At 37.5% G+C, this 19,302-nt stretch overlaps 2 protein-coding genes across 2 annotated transcripts; both read left to right on the top strand.

Moving 5' to 3' along the window:
- Nucleotides 1-1,500: 1,500 nt before the first annotated feature.
- LOC149004235 (calcium-dependent protein kinase 2-like) lies at nt 1,501-8,626 on the top strand. Its single transcript, XM_089167700.1, has 8 exons — nt 1,501-3,246; nt 4,944-5,087; nt 5,207-5,359; nt 5,905-6,020; nt 7,046-7,213; nt 7,305-7,432; nt 7,931-8,030; nt 8,108-8,626. Exons 1-8 carry the CDS (start codon nt 2,469-2,471, stop codon nt 8,186-8,188), a joined length of 1,668 nt encoding a protein of 555 aa, XP_089023826.1. The 5' UTR covers nt 1,501-2,468; the 3' UTR covers nt 8,189-8,626.
- A 2,258-nt stretch (nt 8,627-10,884) lies between these two features.
- Nucleotides 10,885-18,521, top strand: LOC149004234 (uncharacterized). The gene is made up of 6 exons (XM_089167699.1): nt 10,885-12,170; nt 13,568-14,437; nt 15,180-15,370; nt 16,800-17,006; nt 17,260-17,317; nt 17,722-18,521. Exons 1-6 carry the CDS (start codon nt 11,901-11,903, stop codon nt 18,322-18,324), a joined length of 2,199 nt encoding a protein of 732 aa, XP_089023825.1. The 5' UTR covers nt 10,885-11,900; the 3' UTR covers nt 18,325-18,521.
- The last annotated feature ends 781 nt before the right edge of the window (nt 18,522-19,302 follow it).

The following is a 19,302-nucleotide window of genomic DNA, read 5'->3' as shown; positions in this document are numbered from 1 at the left end:
CCTCTTCAATTGTTAATTTTTGACTTGTAGTTCTGATGATGCAGAGAATCTGTGACTTTTTCGATAAATAATGCAGATGATAATGAATACAATTATATGGTTGTTCCTAGGTTGCTTCAACTGAACCTTGTTTACATATTTTCACAAAGGAATCTCAGTTTTAAAAATTTTTTTATAGATAATTTTTAAGATTAAATAATTTATAAATATTACAATAAAATTTAAGAGAAATATATCATTTTATATATATTGTAATGAAAAAAAATGTAAAGAAGAGTTGTTGAACTCATCTGTGTCATTTTCTGTTGTCTCTTAATTTTAAATTTTCATATAAGGATTCATATAAGATTGAGAGATCTGATCACACCAGTTAGAGGATAAAAATATAGTTAAAGCTGCTCTAAAATTCAGTTGTCAGTGAATGATATCATGGTGTCATGAAGTCCATTGGTTCCTTCTAGCTTCCTTATATTGAGATGAAAATGCCACAGATGAATCCATTTTGGCTGTCTGGTGGATGGTAGGGAAGTCACCACTCAACAAAACTTCATGTGTGCTAGTATCACTTTTGTCCATCTATACAATATAAAAAAAAAAACCCAGTTGGTCCTAATAATTTTTCTTAGAAGCTCTGATATATTATTTTCTACCATAACTCCATTAAAGAAGCTCATAACTATACATGACAAACATATATCTTAATTATTTTTGAAAATTTATTGGTTATTAATTTCTTAAGTCAAAGAATTTTTCAGAGTGAAACAAAGAAGGTTATGTGTTCTAGAGTCCGGATCGTCTCCTCTGACAGTTGTTGACCATGAATTACAGGGGCCCACAATGTTAGGGTGATGGTATTTTTTATAAGTGTTTTATTATTTATTACTTGTGGGTTCCACATAATTTATGGTTGTAATGTGGTCAGGGTGCTTTCCGTCTAAGAAGATAATTCACGCTCTCTATCCTACAGACACTTGCGCGAATGTGTCGTTTAGATAAACCCTTGTAGGATAAAACCCATGCTTGTTCTTACTTTAAGATCATGATCAATAGCATCCTTTCCGAGAGAAGTTTTCCGAAATTAAATAGCTAGATGATGGATTTATGTTTTTAAAATATTTCATATTGATCAATAAAACTGGTTTTCAAAAAATACATGTACTTGTTGACTTTTGTTAAATTATTAGAAACCAAAATAAAAATCATATCAAAATTTGTAATCTAATTTCACCGACCAATTGGAGGATCATTCTTTTTAAGTGTACTTACAAAACCAGGTCAAATCAAGCCAAAATCGAATTTGTCAATCATGACAATTCTGATCTTAATTGATCATCTGAATCAATTGAAATTGATCAAGTTTGAATCATTCGTTCAATCGTTTCATTTTCAAAACAGTAGTGCATTATTAATTTGTGAAAACAAAAAGTAAGGGAATAAGTATAAATTTCCAATCAATAAAAGGAGCATTGCTTTTTTGCGGAGAAGCTTTTCCAGAGACACAATTAATGATGATCTTAACTTAATAGCTGACATATTAATGAATATTCCATTTGGGCTTTTCAGTTTGGGAGTAATTTGTTTTTCTATGTCATCTGTTCTTCACTTCTCCTTGTCTTCTGCACTGGTTTTCAGAACTTCCACTCCACCAGATGATATAAGCAAAAGAACCGCGTTTTTCATTTTCTAGATTATTTTGACCTTTTCTTCTAGCTTTTAACAAAAAGGATTCCATTTTTTTCTCTCTTTGTCTGGTTTTTCAGAACTCAAGCCTGCAATTCGTTTCATACCAATTTCAGGTTGACCAATGAGGAATTAGATAATGGGTTAAAAGATTTAATTTAACGCGTTACATCAATATCAGATAGACAGATACATGTAATCCGCGTCACGAGTTGTCTGAGTAAGATCCGCCGCTCTATTTTGGACTAGAAAAGAGATAAGACTCATGGTTGAATAACTCCTCGTCTGTCATTGTTTTTGAAAAATTGAAGTGAAAAAATTCACCATTTCTCTGAAAAACGAGACCTGATACAAGGTCTGACTTCTAAGAGAACACTGTTCATTTCAAAAGTTTGCTTTTTTCCTTTCTGGGTTCTCTTGATTCAGTCTTTCTTCCACCGATTCTCCTCGCTCTTTTTTTTTTCTTCTTTTCTTTCACTATTCAACACGCTCACTCGTTTTCATGAGTGCAAATTCAGGATTCTAGAATTAACATACTAATTCTTGGTCTGGGTACTTGACTTTTATTTGGTTATTGTTCTTCAATCAGGCTTTCCTTGAAATTGGGTGCAAGACCTGAATCCCAGAACTTGAGTCTTAGTTGGATTATTTCAGGTATTCTCCCCTACACCATCAGTTTCAGCTCTCTGGAATCTGATCTGGGCTACTCAAAATTTCCAAGAATAAGCTCCCAAGTTCCTAGTATTGATCAATTCTATTGAAGGTGTGAGTTCGAGGCGTTTGTAGATATGGGCATCTGTTTTGGTAAAAACAAAGATAAAGAACGAAGTAGAGCAAGCACTAACGGGTACAGATCAGTTGGGGGAGGCGGCGGCGGCGGTGGTGGTGGAGGAGGAGGAGTTGATCTTGCAAGGCATCAACAGAAAACTCCGCCACCTGTGCTTTATCAGCCTAAATCTCCTGCCCACACGGTACCTGAAAAGCGATCAGCTCCTTCAAATCCGCCTCTTCTTTCCCCATTAAAGCAGCCTTCTCCTCTTGCTGTTGTTCAGGAGCCAGAGACCATACTAGGAAAGCCATTTGAGAATGTGAAGTCGTATTACAATCTTGGCAAAGAACTGGGTAGAGGTCAGTTTGGTGTGACTTACCTCTGCACTGAGAACTCGACTGGTCATATCTATGCCTGCAAGTCAATATCAAAGAGGAAGCTTATTACTAAGAATGATAAGGAAGACATCAAAAGGGAGATTCAGATAATGCAACATTTATCTGGGCAGCCTAACATTGTGGAATTTAAGGGAGCTTATGAGGACAGGCAATCGGTTCATGTGGTGATGGAGTTGTGTGCAGGTGGGGAGCTCTTTGATCGGATAATTGCAAAAGGACATTACTCTGAAAAGGCAGCTGCTTATACATTCAGGTCCATTGTTAATGTTGTCCATGTTTGCCATTTCATGGGTGTGATGCACCGAGATCTGAAGCCTGAGAATTTCTTGCTGTCAAGTAAGGGCGAAGGAGCCATGCTGAAGGCCACAGATTTTGGGTTGTCCGTCTTTATTGAGGAAGGTGAGCTTCTCATCTTCTTTATCTTTCTTCCTTCTGTTTTGTGAGCTGCATATGCCTTAATTTTATAGCAGAAGATACATACTCTTGAGTGCAGCTGAATGGCAGAACAGGAATTAGGTGGTTAACCCCAAGTAGTGGGGATAAAGCTTAAGTTCAGAATTGAGTTGATGGACTTCCAGAAAATAGGTTGCAGCTGTTTTAATACTCATATGAAAGAAAAAAAAAATCTCTGCTATGCCTAATTTTAATCTAAAGTTTCATTTGCAGCTTATCAGGATGCAGTCTATTGACTCATCAATGATTTCCAATATGACTGAACCTATACCACTGCATACTTGTCAAGGCATCACCTAGATGTCTAGGCATTTTGGTCGCCTTGTTGGTGTTGCCTTGCATCCAGGCCCCCAAACAACTTGAGTTGGTTGGGTGCCTTGTGGTGTCACTTTGTGTCCAGGCCCCAGTGAATGCCTTGAGCTGGCTGGTTGTCTTGTTGGTGTTACCTGGCATCCAAGGCCCCTCTGGTTCTTTGGGTTGCCTAGAGCTGTGACAATCATGCACCACTGTATGCAGTTCTTTTATGTAGTGGAATGTGTGTCAGTGAAGGTCCTGCATGGTGTGTTGGTCAAGTGTTCATTTGTTAAACACCAGGTCACGGGTTCAAGTCCTGGAAATAGCCTCTAGAAACAGGATAAGGGAGTCTCCAAACCTTGCTAATGCGGGAGCCTTGTTCATTCAGTACGGCCTTTTATTGGAGGTTGTATTTGGCCAAGTTGCTCAAAACTGAGAAATTCCCCTTTTTTATAAATCAAAGTTGGCAAATTTAACTGAGTTCTTATAAATCAAAGTTGGCAAATTTGGCCAAGTTGCTCAAGTGCTCACTTGCTGGATGGTTGGTCACGGGTTCAAGACCAATTAAATGAAGAGAGGTGGGGCAACAACCATTTGCATCTGCAACTATCTTGAAGACTATTGCAGATTGTAACTTTTCAGGCCCCACATTCTTTATTTGGCATCCATTGGCAGTGCTCGATTAGATGGTACTCAGAACTGTAGGAAAAATTTAACTGAGTTTTGCCATCAGCAAAAAGTGAAATGACCAAAGAATGATCTGATGAGTTTCAAGAAACAATAAATTATTCAGGTTCTTTCATTCCAGGTTTATCTTTTTCTGCAAAACTGAGAAATTCCCCTTTTTTTTATAACCTGTGAAACATTTTAAAACAACAGAGAACTCTTAAAAGGTAAAATGGTACAACGTTATTACTGTTATCTTCTTCATATTATATGGCTTCCTACTAAGAGTATACCACTAAAATGAGGCAAGGTTAGTCCATGATACGCAGATACTGAGTCCATTGTGTCTAAGGATCCATGATACGCAGATACTGAGTCCATTGTGTTTAAGGATTCACCGTCTCCCCTTCTCTTCTTTTCTTTTATTTTTCACGGCTGGCTGTTGAGATCAATCTTGGTTACACCATTGACAACGTGTGCTTTTGGTTTATTGCCATTATAAGAAACTGTCCTTTATCAGCTTGTTTGGCATCTTGATCTCCTACTAGCTTGATTTTGTGCTTGCTTCTGACATTCCATCTTATGGTTTTGTGTGACCTTCATACTTGTTTCCCTTAGTAATAATTGGTTTACATTGCAATTGCCTTAAGTTTGACTTTGAACAACATTCTGTGGATATGCAGGTAGGGTGTACCGTGACATAGTAGGGAGTGCTTACTATGTTGCTCCTGAAGTTCTACGACGTAGTTATGGGAAGGAAATAGATATCTGGAGTGCAGGAGTTATATTGTACATTCTACTCAGTGGTGTTCCTCCTTTCTGGGCTGGTAAAGTCATTGTGCTCTCTCCTCATTCTAAGACATTTGCACTCATTTGAGTCCTTACCATCTAGTTTCAGTTTGAAGTATTTGTATTCATTCATCATTTCAATGATGGGATATTGCAGAGACAGAGAAGGGAATATTTGATGCTATAGTAAAAGGTTATATAGACTTTGAAAGTGACCCCTGGCCCACAATATCAAGCGGTGCCAAAGATCTGATTAGAAAGATGCTAACGCAAGACCCCAGAAAGAGGATTACCTCTACACAAATTCTTGGTATTGTCCTCTCTTTGATTAATTTTATTTGTTTGTCTTATTATGAGTACAATTAATTTTTTTAATCCTTAATTAATACTATCAGGAGGAATTTTTGTCGAGATATTAATTTTAAATAGGAATTATGGATCTTAGGGTTAGATGCTATTTGAGCACCTTAATGGAATTTTAATTTGATTACAGCTAACCAAGAGTACAAAACTAAATTATTTAGTTGATTATGATTGATGTACAGTAACCATTAAAATAAGTCATCTGAGGAATGACTACAGACTAGAGTGCAAAACTAAATTTTTACAGTTGATTATGATTGAAGTACAATTATCACAAAAACAGAAGGTCGTCTGAGGAATAAGCCACCTGTTTTCTGACAGTTCAAGGACGTGTAATTATCTTATCCACTTAATCTGTTTGCGAAATCTTAGATTCAAAAGTCTATTTAACATGAAAAAATTTCACATTATGTTGGTTAGACTGCTGCTAAATTTTCATTCATCTATATGATATACATCACCTAACCCATTTCAGTTTAAATGATGATCCAGAGCACCCATGGCTGAGAGAAGATGGAGAAGCATCTGATAAACCAATAGATAGTGCAGTTCTCTCTAGGATGAAGCAATTCAGGGCGATGAATAAGTTCAAGAAGCTTGCACTGAAGGTAAATTTGTTAATTCATGCTCATGGAATTACCATTTTCTGATAAACATAACCAGAAGTCAAGAACTTTACTAGGGAATTAGGAGCATTGTTTCCTGTCCAGGATCAAAATGGTTTTAATGGAGAGAGTATTCCTGGCCTGGATCAAAATGGTTTTAATGGAAGAGAGTATCTTTTCTCTTTCACAAATGTATGCTTTTGTGATGATCTAGTAGATGAGATCTCTTGGGTGAAACTTTACCTGATTGAATGCTCTAGCTATGAAATAAATCATGTTCTTTAGAAGCTTGGGAAAAATAATGGGTTGCTTTGCAAGAAGAGAGCGGTAGAGTTGACCATCCTGTATTGACATATAGACTAAATGATTGAAGTTAGTTAAGTTCTGCTTAACAACCCCTCCCCCAAGCTCTAGAAGCCCAGAATTGGAGGTCTAAGCCTAAATTTTCAGTTCAAGGGAAAGAAAGAAAAATTCTGATAAAGTTTAGATATGTTTTTTAAGAGCCAGTCAAGGTAGCCATCACAGGAGGGGGATGCTGAAACCCCGGAGAAACTGGATAAAGTTCCAATCACAAAGGTATTTTTTGTTTCGCCACATGTAGGCATGTCGATTTTCCCCCCAAGCTCTAGAAGCCCAGAATTGGAGGTTCTAATCTTGTTACCTATATTTTCACTTTCAAGAAAAGTTAAAATAATTTCGCATTTGATGTTTCTTTCCTTGGGCAAACTATTTCTTGGCATAAGCTCCAGATGTGTGCACAACATAGGAGGAGGGATTGCTGAATTATCTCATCCTTTTGTCCAGTAGTTCAAAAAACTGATTTGAATATAAAAAGGTTTCCAATCACATTACTAGGTATTTCGATCTTTGTGTTTCTGCCAGTTAGGCACATAAACAGATGTCCCCCCCCCCCAGCATCTTTTGTAGGTTTTTGCCTTTTTGTATTGCTTAGGCATGTGTTACTTGGTTAATAAAAGGGTTTGAAATGTGGAAGTTTCTTAATGTTGATGGATGGGAACTGTCTTTAGGTGATTGCTGAAAATCTTTCTGAAGATGACATTAAAGGGCTGAAGGCAATGTTTGCTAACATGGACACAGACAGCAGCGGTACAATCACTTATGAAGAACTGAAGATAGGGTTGGCTCGACTTGGATCAAAGCTTACAGAGGCTGAAGTTCAGGCTCTAATGGAAGCCGTAAGACACAATAAAACCTGCAGCTTCCATTGCTTTAATTTTCAGCTTAATCTGAATCATTACTCTTCGATTAATACATTATGCATTTCAGGCTGATGTCGATGGAGATGGTTCTATCGACTACATTGAATTCATCACTGCTACAATGCATAGACACAAGCTAGAACGAGATGAGCATCTATTCAAAGCCTTTCAGTATTTTGACAAAGATAGTAGTGGGTCAGTTCACTCTCTTCTTCTTCTCCTCTCTCTCTCTCTCTCTCTCTCTCTCTCTCTCTCTATCTTATCAATTTCAAATGGGGGCATAAGACATTTTTAAGCATTTCTACTGATCTGAATGTTGAATAACCACTTTAGTACTTTTTATTCATATCATTGATGTAGCTTTTATCTAATTCTGCTCTTCCTCCAAAAATAGGAACCATGTTGTCATCTTAATAATATGTGAATCACTTCTTGAAGTGTTGTGTACCAGGTTTACATGGTTTTCTGTGTGCAACGTTAATCTGCTGGTTTAATCATATTCCTGTATGGTATTGGTAGATGGGGACAGTTTTTCTTAGGATGATTATAGAAACAATTTGGAGATGCCAAGTTACCACTTTAGTTATTAAGGCATCAAATATTTAACCTAGATACGAAAAGCACCAGGCACATAATTTTGAGGGTTGCAGCATGGCTTTAATCTGAACCCTTTTTTGTTGGATGTCCTAACAGATTTATTACAAGAGATGAATTGGAAACAGCCATGAAGGAGTATGGAATGGGTGATGAAGCCTGTATCAGGGAAATAATACAAGAGGTGGATGCAGATAATGTAAGTTTTATCTATTTCTGAAATCTATTGCACTGCAATAGAATTATCAAAGGGTACTGATTCTATTGAACCTACAGGATGGTAGGATCAACTATGAGGAGTTCTGTACAATGATGAGAAGTGGAGTGCAGCAGCAGAATCCAGTGAAACTTCACTAGCTGCAATTTATCAGCGGCTATGTATTTTTGAATGTGTTTTTAGTTACATTCAATTTGAGGACTATGCATACCACACTATGAGAGCAATTCAACAGCTGGGATGGTCTCATTGGAGGTCTAATTCCTGTTGCTGACATCCAATGGATCCTTTCATTAATGGTCTTTAGTTCAGTTCTATCTCTGTGCATTGTTTGTAGTTGGAAATTTAGTCTTTGTGCATAATCTAGTTTCTAGGTTCTTTTTGGTTCTTTCAGTACACGTTGCTTATATTTCAACCCTTTTTTTGGTTTTGGTTCTGGTTTTCTGCGGGGTTGGTTGGGGGAAGGGTGAACTGCCTGTATTTCTTTGTAATGCCTTAATATGAAAAGGAATCTCTTTTTTTTGGGATGATTATCTTTCTTTTGTTGTAGCAGTTGTTGGCAATTATTCTCTTTCACTCAATGAGATTAAAATTTTGTGGACAAGTATATCTCAAGGTTCTTTGCTTCAAATTTCATTGTGAAGTTTGAGGATTTTTTTTTTTTTTTTTGGTGGGGTGGGGGGGGAGTGGAGTAGTTGTTAATGGGCACTAAAACTCAATGGTAACTTGAAACTTTTTGAAGGTATCAGATCGGAAATAAGAAAGGGTAAGATTCCTTCTTCCTTGATAATCATGATTGAAAGGGTAAGCTGAAACTTTATTTTCTTTCTTCCTTGATAATCATGGTTGATATGAGTCTGAAGAGAGGGAGAGCTGGTCAATTTCTATCCCAAGCCAACTTTGGACAAGGGCTGGCAATTTGATTGGCCGAGGTGGGCTGTGGCTTAAACTTCAGACCCAAGTCCACTCAGGCCAGGCCAGGCCAGGCTCTGGGCCTACTAAGAACTGTTGCCTCTCTTTGCAGGGGTGCTGTTTTGACTCCAGATCTGACGTCGCGTGGGAATACTTTTTTACGTAGCCTTACCTGAACAATTTTTGCTGAAAAATTTAGATATCTTGACTTCAAGTTATAATTGTGGTCCACCAACTCCATGTGCCAAGGCTCACCCTTGTTCTTTAGGAATTATTCCAGTTAAATTTTGGGGAAAAAAAATAAATGTTGAAGTTAAATAATCCATGGAAACGTTGTGAACAGCTTGCTGCTTTGGATATGCTTAACAATATCTTTGTCTTGATGCATCAAACATAATATAAAAAATGTTCAGTACTTAAGGACAGTTAAACCCTAATTTCTCAATGGGTAAGGTATCCTAAGTTCTTAACTTTATTTTACTCTTTTTCTGATGATCAAGGGAAGATGATCTATTTATAAAAGTAAAACTATTCCTTTCAGTTTCTTACACTGGATGAGTATAATCTCTTTTTTCTTTATAGAAGGACCTTGAGAGGGCTTCCAACCTTTTTTTTAATGGTGGAAAAGAGGGCTTCCAACTAATAGTGAGAAAAGAATAGGAATAGTTGGAAAGAAGCAAACTGGACAGCCCATATTTTGTCTTTTTTCTTTTTGTAATTCTTAGATTCAGAAGAAAAATAAATTGATAAAAGCTTGACTTTCCTACTCAAGCTCATTATAAATGAACATCAACACATGCAGTCCTGTTGCTTTAGAGAAATCAGGTTAAAGTGCCTATCTAACACCTGCTAATTCCCCCCTGAATCCCATATTGCCAGAATCATGATATTTAAATACATATTGTCTTCATTTCCAATTAAGTAAATAATTAGTTTAATCACCTTAATTTCTCTGTTTTCAAAGCTAACCTAACATACCATGTGAAACAAATCAATAGAAAAATGGAAACATCACTTCTACTGGGTTTAGTCTTCTTGTTAAACACAATCCACCAGAGAAACTAAACACTATACCACAAGCCCACCTGCAAGTTGCAACTAACGAATTTCCAAGATTTGAACAACAAGGTAGATTAATGAAAAAGAACTCTGTAATCGAATTGGTTGAATCAATTTGATTTTGATTCCAATTTTCTTAAATATTTGTGGAGACCCTCACCTTCTGCTTCTGGTCAGAAGCTTAAATATTTATTCATTCACTCATCTCTGAGCATAACAGAGGAGAGCAGAGGAGAGCAGAGCACATTTTACATGGAATCATTAAGGTATAAATTATAATTAGAAGGATGGAATCCAAGGTAAGTCTCATATATTCCCCTGACATTAACAAAACTTTACATTGGAGACAAACCAATTAAGTTAGCATTGCACGTGAGGTTGTGTTTCTATCCTGTACCCCACTAACATTCAACCTGCACGTGTGCATCCATTTGTTTAAATGCAAATGAGGAAAGGGTCGGTGTTGTAATGGGACTCTCCAGCCGAGAAAACATTAATTTTCTCTACCTCTTCTCCTCGGGAGTAATAGTTCCCAGAAAGGATCTTTCACATTCTCCCATTGTATGATTCTGTTAAAACTCTGGCAAGCCCTCCAACCCAAGGTTATGCAGCTCAATTTCTTGGGTCTTCTTTATTTTGAGAGAGATTTTTTGGACCTTCTTAGACTATTAGTTTCAATTCTCAACAGAAGAGCTCTCTGTCTTTCATGCTGTAGGCCCATAGACATATAGCCACTCAATGCTACTACCTCAACTACCACTGTCACGGATCATTAGAGCTAACTTGAATTTCTTGCCACAATATAATAAAGGCCTTAATGGGTTCTCTGGCTATTGAATGTATATGTGGTTTGAGGCTTGATCTTTCATTGAGACTGGATATAGTAGATAGATGAATCCATGGGTGAAGCAATTAAAGCTCTGTCCTGGTTGTTGTTTTCCTTTGGTAATTTAAGCTTCTGGGTCTTGACCAAAAAGAGAAATATAAGCTTCTGGGTACCTAATTTCTGTGGTTCTGTTCTAATTAATAGCATTAGTTCTTTGAATGGAAGGCAAAATTGAAGTGGGTAGCATAGGATATTAGGATCTTCGGAATTGGTGAGGAGAGCCCGGGTTGCGGGGGGAGTGGGGGGACCCATTTTCTCTCCCATCAACCTCAAGTTACGAGGTACGAAGGTTTTCACTTGACGTAAGAGCTAAGAGCTTTGTCTTCTGAGTATGGATTCTAGAATTTGGAGCCCAGAAATTATTGTTAATGTTGGAGTTCAGTGGTGGAGAAGAGAGAGAACACAGAGACCAAGGGAAAGCGAGTGAAGTGAGAAGGCTTTGTGAAGCACGTGGTGTTGCATGCCCCATCCCTCGGTACCCGCCGCTCTATTGTACGAAACCAAACCCATAAGACTCTCTCTCTCTCTCTCTCTCGTCATTCTCTCAGAAGCATACGTATTTGCATTAACAACCGGAAGAGAATCTCATGCTCCTGCATTTGAAGTCTTTTTTTTTCTTTTCTTCAGTGCTTTCCTCTGTAAATTGATTGAGTTTCTTTTCTGATCCATGTCTCATTTCCCGCATTATACTAAGTTTGTCTGGGGTCTCATTTAGCTTCTTCTGTATCTGATTGAAGTAATCTGATGTATTGGGTTGAATGCGTATTACTTTGTGGGCTTCAACTCCAAGAAGACCATATTTTGGAATCGCTGATCTCTTAGGTTTTAGATATGGAATGCCTTTTTGCTTTTATCAATATTTGATCGTCTCTGATGTAATTTCCGGAAAACTTTGTTCTAGTTTGTGGGTTTTCCGTTTCTCTGCCTTTTGTGCATTGAAGCCCATAAGGTTTTGCAGAAATTTATGAATTTTGAAGCAGGTTTGGATACTATTAATGGCAGAACTACATTCATGTGCTAGTTTGGTTAATGCTTCTACATTGTGTGGTAGAAGCAGAGGGTGTTCTTTAGAGTTTTCTGCTGAACCTGCTCCCTTGGGTTGTGATGAGCGGGATGTGAAAGCAGATAACGTCAACGTTGTTGCAGAGGTTTCAGCCCAGTTGCAGAGAGAACGTCAGAAGAATGCAGAGCTTATGGAAAGGATATCCTTATTGGAAGCTCAGATACAGGAGACAGAGAAAGGCTCACTACTCAACACTGCCAAAGTACGGTCATTTGATCAATAGAAACCTTTTTTCTGTCATTTTACTGCTTTTTCATACCTTGCTTGGGGGACATAGTTTCTCTTTAACTGCAATCAATACTTCTTTCCTGATTTTTCAATTTTCAGTTACAGTCTTTCATGTGAAGTGCCTTTGATTGGAGCATAGGCATGTTAAAGGATGGTTTCACCAGTAAATGTATTCCTTTTATAATTCACTACTACCTTTATCTGGTTTTCAAGTAATCTTTTGGGCTAATTACTCCCGTCTGTGATGATCTCCACTTATCACTATCTACATCAATAAGTTATTGAACTCTTTTGATTGTCTAGATTTGTTCCAAATGAATTCAAATTACATGCATTGGTTTGCATTATGTTCTAATGGACAATCGTATAGAACAAGTTAATTAACTAGGACAGGGACAACAGAGTTCCTAATTAAGGAACTGATTTGCATGAAGAGTTGGACAAGGTAACTTTGGAAAGCTCATGAAGCTCTATCTTGCTATGCTGGTAAAGTTTAGTTGTATTTGAAATTACATGAAATTCTGTCTTCACCTGTAAAGTTAGTCATGACAAACTTTAACGTTCAAAGGAGGGAGGTTTTTGCACTGATTTTAAGGTGGAAAGAGTATTAAAGTTGGTGAGTTCGGTGAAGTTGTGAACATCAGTTAAGAAGGGAAAGAGCTTTGTTTTGAATTATACAGTAGAAAACTTGTTGCTTGCGAAGTTTATTTTGTTCCATAATGTATCTGGTTGGAAAAGAAGTAGAAGATTTAACTGTATGGGGCTTTGATTGGCTGAAACTAACATAAGGTAATTCATTAACTTGGAAAACATCTGTTAGAAAGAGCAATCAAACATTTAAATGGATGATATTTTTGTTGGCTATTTCATACCTATTTTTACTGGATTCAGGGATTTGGAGAGAAGAATTCAGTAGTCGGACAACCCTGCTTTAGTAATTGATGAACCTATGGATAAGAGATAAATATCTGTGTAAAAATTGATGGAATCACCTATTCTAGTAAGATGCTTTAATGCACTTTTTCCAGCAGATCCAATGGGTCACTGTAATGTTACCATGCTGTAAGCTGAACTTTGAAGATCTGACCACAGTACTTTCTGAATGTACATTCCTTGGGAGAGAAAATGCATTCTGAAATTTCTGCTTTGCAAAAGAAACCTGTTAAAAGTTTAGGGCTTTCTCCAAAAGGTCAATAAAATTATAATCCATACATATTTGTTGCAGTTGAGTTAGACTGAATTCTTATTTCGTTCTGCTTGTGATTTTCTTTTCTTGTTGACTTGTATGCTATATGCTGTCGACTCCATTTAGTTGGGACAAGGCTTGTTGTTGACTTGTATGCTGTTTCTCATGCATTCTTTATCATCCAGGTTGATTGCGTCACTGCAACAGAGAGGAGTCTCAAGAAGTTTAAGAGACAAAAAGTAGAATATGTTGAAGTTGGATATACAGAAGCTGCAAAGAGTCCTAGCAAGCATGACTCTCCATGTATGCCCCTTAAAGATTCTGCTCAAAGAAACCACCTAGTCAACTGGATGAGCATGGATGAAACACAGCTTTTAAATGTTGATAATTCTAAAGATGGTGACGTGGCTGCAGATTGTGAGGATACAAATGATAGTGACGATGAGGATGATGAGTACTATGATGAGGACAACCTCAATGTTGAGGTTAAGGATGGGGAAATTAATGACAAGTTAGATGTTGCCATTAAATTAAAAAGACATTTCTTTGAAGATGGTCAAGGAGGAATACATGTACCAAGCACTGAAAGGCTCCATCCCTATCCAAATCAGCCAACAGGTCTGAGTGAAAGCCAAGAAGTAAATGGAGATCAAGACAAAGATTGTATGTTATTACCTGATTCTGAAACCACTTTTTACAGGACAGAACTCAAAAGGCACAACAGGAGAGAAAATTACAAGAAAATCAAAGGATATGAGGCATCATCAGGGATCCACATTTCTGATTCTGGACAAGAGATTAGGCGAAAAGGATACGGTAGCATCTCATTGCATAGGAAGCCCTTAAAGGTGGCTTTTTGTCCAAAGGAAGTCAAGAGAATATTAGAGTCAGAAGCGCTTCTATTCAAAAATGCTCAGTCTCATACCGTACGGAAAATCATCATTTTTGCTTCTCTTGGCATAAGGCATGGGTGTGAAGATATGTATGAGTTAAACTTCAATCACTTTTCCATACTAAGGAAGGGACAGCCATATGTATCTACAGAGGACCCTGGGGTAAGTACTTTCTTTTTGTGAAGGTGTTAGTTTTAAACTGCTTGGTCTGACAATGATTTAGCTGCCAGAAGTATAAGCTCATGAATATGGTATTAAGAGCATTTATGTTTTCTGCTTATGGACATTGCTGCCTTTTACACTGAGCATAATGAATACTCTTCTTCATGTTTAGCCCTTTTGTTTGCAACCAATCCAAACTCATTATCTAACAAGTCATGTGGTTTCTGCTATCACCTTATACTATAGAGGTGTTGGCCAAAAAAAAAATTATACTATTGAGGTCATGAAAGCCATCTTTCTTTCTTTCAAAAGAAGAAAACTCTCTCTCACATCCTACCGAATGATAAGCTATTATTGGGATGGTCAATTGCTTTCTAGGACATCTTCATTTGTATTCTCATGGCATTCAATTACTGCATATCTTTATGATAGACATTGTGCTCTATTGTTGAGTGTATTTCCCTGTCTCATCCATTAATATCTGTATGGAATCCGTTGATTTATGTTTCCATTTCCTTCCCTAGAAGAGGATGACCGTAGGCTGTATCTTGTAGTTCTGATAACTGAATTGACACTTTTCTGAGTTACGTAGTGTTATTAGCTAAATCCCTTAATTATCATTGGCTATGCTTGGGCATCCTTAATTATTTAGTACCATGTAAGAGGTTTTGGCATGTCCATTTTCTATCTAATTCATCATATATTCGAGCCAAATTATAAAGACTTCTCATTAATATATCAGGAACATGTTTTGTATGAACATCCTGGAGTGAGGAGGAAGCTCTTCTATCCAAATCGAGAGAACCGAATACTCTGTCCTGTTCAAATACTTGAAGAAGAAAAGGTGATGCGCCCGTCTGACCCGAGCTGCCCATCATGCTTATTTTTGTGCATAAAATATGGAGGGAGGACACGTAATCTTCCACAAAATGAGTAAGTTCAGAATTCCTTTTTGTATGGATGCTTGCCATTTTTCAGCATGAAGTGATCTGTTGAACTTCTTACACATGGCCATGCCACTACCTGTATACTCAAACAACTAACCAAAAAACAAGTAATACTGCTGTGAAGCACTGTTTTTGAGAATTTCTATTTCTTTTTCCATGGGTGCTGATCCACAGCTGAGTGGGTAGGCATGGCCATGGCACTACCAGTATACTCAACAGACTAACCAAAAAGCAAGTAATCCTGATGTGAAGCTCTGTTTTTTGAGAAAAATTTATTCTATTTTTTTATCTATCGGAGCTGATCCACACCCTAAAGTTCATAGACCAAACTGCTGGCCTTTTCACTGATGCTCATTTAAGGCAATCCATATTGATCAGCGTGAGCTCAAGTATCCAAATATACGAATAATCATATAGCAATTTTTCCCATTTGCCCTTGTTGATTGATGTACTAAGATTAACCTAGACATTCAGTCGATAATTTTCTCAATGAAACTGAAGAATTAGCCTCTCTTATGTTGAAACCTGGTGCACTGTGTAGACCTTCCTCCTCCCCCCCCCAAAAAAAAAATCCCATGATGAATTTCAGGGTGATAATGAATGATGAGAAATATTTGAATGAATTGGCCAGGCAATGAGACTGCAGCTTACGTACCCATGTGCTAGTGAATTCATTCTACAATCTCTGCAACTCAAGGTTTTCTTCCTCAGAAAGCCACCTTGTTCACAATGTACCAACAATTAGGTTGATCATTCATCGAAAAAAAAAAACAATTATGTGGATCATCAATTCCATTGACCTAAAATGGAGACTTTTCCATGCTTCTGCAGATAATTATGTTGTTCATTCAGTGACAAGAAAGGGCAATGGATAGGCTACAAATCTCTTACTTCTGTATTGAAATTCCTCACTGAGCTAACTTAGTATCAATCACGAAGAGTTATAACATTCTCATTTAGAAAGGAAATGAAAGAGATGCAATTGAAGAACTTCTTTACATGGTTGTATGCCTGGTTAATCATAGTGATTCCACTAATGTAGAGACATTCCACACTGATCTAACCTAGGATCAATTACTAAGAGTTATAACTTCTTTCATTTAGATAGGAAATGAAAGAGATGCAATTGAAGAACTTCTTTGCATGATCGTATGCCTGGTTGATCTTGGCAATCCCACTAATGTAGGGACATTCCTCTGAGGCAAATGTGTTATAATTAATGGGTACGACTACCTGAAGGAAAAAAATTTGGATATCAAAGAAAAAGAATTTTTGGCAGTGTTAAGTTAGCAACCACTGACTAGTAAACTTCTATGGTTATTACAAGTCCATACTATGCTAATGTTATCACCAACACTATTAGAATATCTGGTTTCAGCTTAATCTAGAGAAATCTATGGGTTGAGCTGTTGCAGGTATGTCAGGCAGCGTATGGGAAGGAACAAGCTGAAATCTTTTGGACCGCTTATCTGCCAGATGGCAATGCTGGCTAACATTCGTAGTGGAAGCTTCTTCTTCAAGGCCTTGGGTATCACACTCTTGTTTATGGCTGGTTTTCCTGATGATGTTGTTCGAAGGGAGACCAAGTACAGGAACTTGGACCTGCTTCAGAAATATTACAGGTATTCAACACTCATAGCACACACTTACAGAGTGACCAGCTGAAGTCCAAATTGTCTTTTCCTATAGTGATGTTAGCTATTCTTTAATCAAATCCTTTAAGTGCATGCATGTATAAAAGTAAGTAAACATCACCAAAAGATTTAGAAAAGGAGCTCCCCAGATGGTAGTTCTCCAAGTTGCTTTGGAGTCCCTAACATTATAGAATTTCCTCATGTCAGAGAGTTATTTTGCTGAGAAACAAACTTCTTGCAGGACAGATGAAGATGCTGAAGGGGAGGAGTTGTTTCAACCTTGTCCACTTTCTAACACTGTAAGACCACAATTCCCCGCCTCTATGTGGTTCTTATACTTAAAACTTGACACTGTCTCCACATTGCACAAAATGAATAAGCATGACCAAGGGTAAGTTCAGTAAAAAATGGAACACATATTGTCTATTTCTTCTTGTCATTGTCCTGTAGATTTGAGTCAAATGCCTCCAAAACCATTATGAGATGGCTGTCAATCACTCAACAGAGTCTGCAGACCATAGAAAGAGTAAAACTCCCATGGACTAAACCATTACATTCCTTACAGTTATGTAGCCAATGGCCTTGTAATTGTGCTAAATAGAACCAGGCAGCCAAGAAGCAATTACAAGTTGAATGCTCCAAAAATTTCTTTTGAAGTCACTCTCTTTTGTCTTGGTTGGTAAATCTGTTTTCCATGTAACAGGCTAGCCTCATTTCACAGCAGTTTATTGGGAAGCCAGTTTCGGTGAAACCTAGCAGCAAGAAGCAAACGGCCTCAATAAGCAAGTCCCGGAATTCACTGAGATCTTCTACACTACCACCTGTTCCTTCTACCCCTGTACCAGCTATACCATTTGGGCTTATGGGGTATTCATACCTCCAGACTCATGCAATGACTGCTTTTACATCGACGCCATCTCAAACGCTTAGAGATACTCCAGTCAGTAACACTGCGATTTCTACTTCCGGCCCCAATGTTTCCTACCGTGCTAGTCATGCACCACCTCCATATTCCATGTTCCAGCCCCAACCTACAAACCCATTCATGCCAATTCCATATTGGCCTCATATGAATGCAGCTCCTTCTTGCCCATACCCATCTACATATGGTTACCAATCTTTCCCTCCTCCAAATTACATCTCTCTCCATACACTACCTTGTTATGGCCACCCTTCCAGTAGCCCCTTTGACAGCAAATTAGCCGAAGGCATTGGGAAGAAAGATGCTACCATGGATGGAGCTCTTAGGGACTCAGATAGCAGCTCAAGTAGTTCCAAAGTGAAGAAGACATCAACAAACTCTTAAGTAATGATGACTGATAACTAGTCATGTATGCTTTCTTTTTGTAAAACATTCGATATCATGGAAATGGAAATTGTAGCAGAAATATTTTCTGTTGATTTCTGTATTTTGCTTGCAGCAAAATGATCAATGCCAACCTACGAAGTCATGCTTGATAGGGGTTTCCATTGTGAGCCCATAACCAATGACAGTTGATTAAGAAGAGGATTCATGATTACTTGTGATGATCAAGTCATGAACTAATGAATGTACCCAAAACGTTTAGAGGCAAATTGTCTAAACTCACCAATAATGTCTATCTGGGTTCACTCGTGAACACTAAATAGTGCATGCTTGGTGCTAAGAAAAAGAGAGTTTTCTGTTTATCTTCAAATGTTGTTCTCAATGAACAGTCTTTATATATAGTGTCTCCTTTAATACCCACAAAAATGAATAGGATGGAATTTGAATGAGATTTCTCAAAACACATAAAAGTCTTGGAAGATGAGGCTATGAGTTAAGTTTCCTGAGGGAGCTTATAAGATTGTTGCTTCTGCTTGGTCATTTCCTTTTCTTTTGCTTCACAATTTAATTGCAACCTACTGAACAAGAAGCTTTTGTAATGTTTCTTGTAAGAAATTTTGATTTATTACTAAAAATCTTAGTTCAATTGGTTGTCATTTAAATAGCAAGAGAAACAAATTATAAAATTTAAAATCCTATTAGATTCCATACCATTGATTTTGTAATGCCTAAACGTTCTCGTACAAAGACCTGATCCAGATTCTTAACCCATTGAAAATTAGATTTAGTTGCTTGAAATCAACAGAACCCAAATGGAAAAATAATTGAAAAGGACACCAACCTACACAGTGATATTTTTTTGGGGGGTGGAACACCTTAAGCGTGACAAGGATAATTTATTTCGTGGGGACAAGGAAGTAGCTCCTCTTTTACAAGGCAAGAGTGGGGGGGCCTATAAGCCACATCTAGCTTCCTTTC

The sequence above is a fragment of the Hakea prostrata genome, chromosome 9 (genome assembly GCF_041222555.1).
Source record: "Hakea prostrata isolate BN-2017 chromosome 9, UWA_Hpros_2, whole genome shotgun sequence".
NCBI classification, from domain to species: domain Eukaryota; kingdom Viridiplantae; phylum Streptophyta; class Magnoliopsida; order Proteales; family Proteaceae; genus Hakea; species Hakea prostrata.
The sequence above is the reverse complement of the archived record's forward strand: the minus strand, read 5'-3'. Positions and strand labels throughout refer to the sequence as shown.

Bases quoted from the DNA above. Each gene is read 5' to 3' on its own strand.
- LOC149004234 (XM_089167699.1), top strand. From the start codon at position 11,901: ATGGCAGAACTACATTCATGTGCTAGTTTGGTTAATGCTTCTACATTG. The intron at 14,438-15,179 runs GTAAGTACTTTC...TTAATATATCAG, and splicing joins TATCTACAGAGGACCCTGGG to GAACATGTTTTGTATGAACA. The intron at 17,007-17,259 runs GTATTCAACACT...AACTTCTTGCAG, and splicing joins CTGCTTCAGAAATATTACAG to GACAGATGAAGATGCTGAAG.
- LOC149004235 (XM_089167700.1), top strand. From the start codon at position 2,469: ATGGGCATCTGTTTTGGTAAAAACAAAGATAAAGAACGAAGTAGAGCA. The intron at 7,433-7,930 runs GTCAGTTCACTC...ATGTCCTAACAG, and splicing joins TTTGACAAAGATAGTAGTGG to ATTTATTACAAGAGATGAAT. The intron at 8,031-8,107 runs GTAAGTTTTATC...TTGAACCTACAG, and splicing joins AAGAGGTGGATGCAGATAAT to GATGGTAGGATCAACTATGA.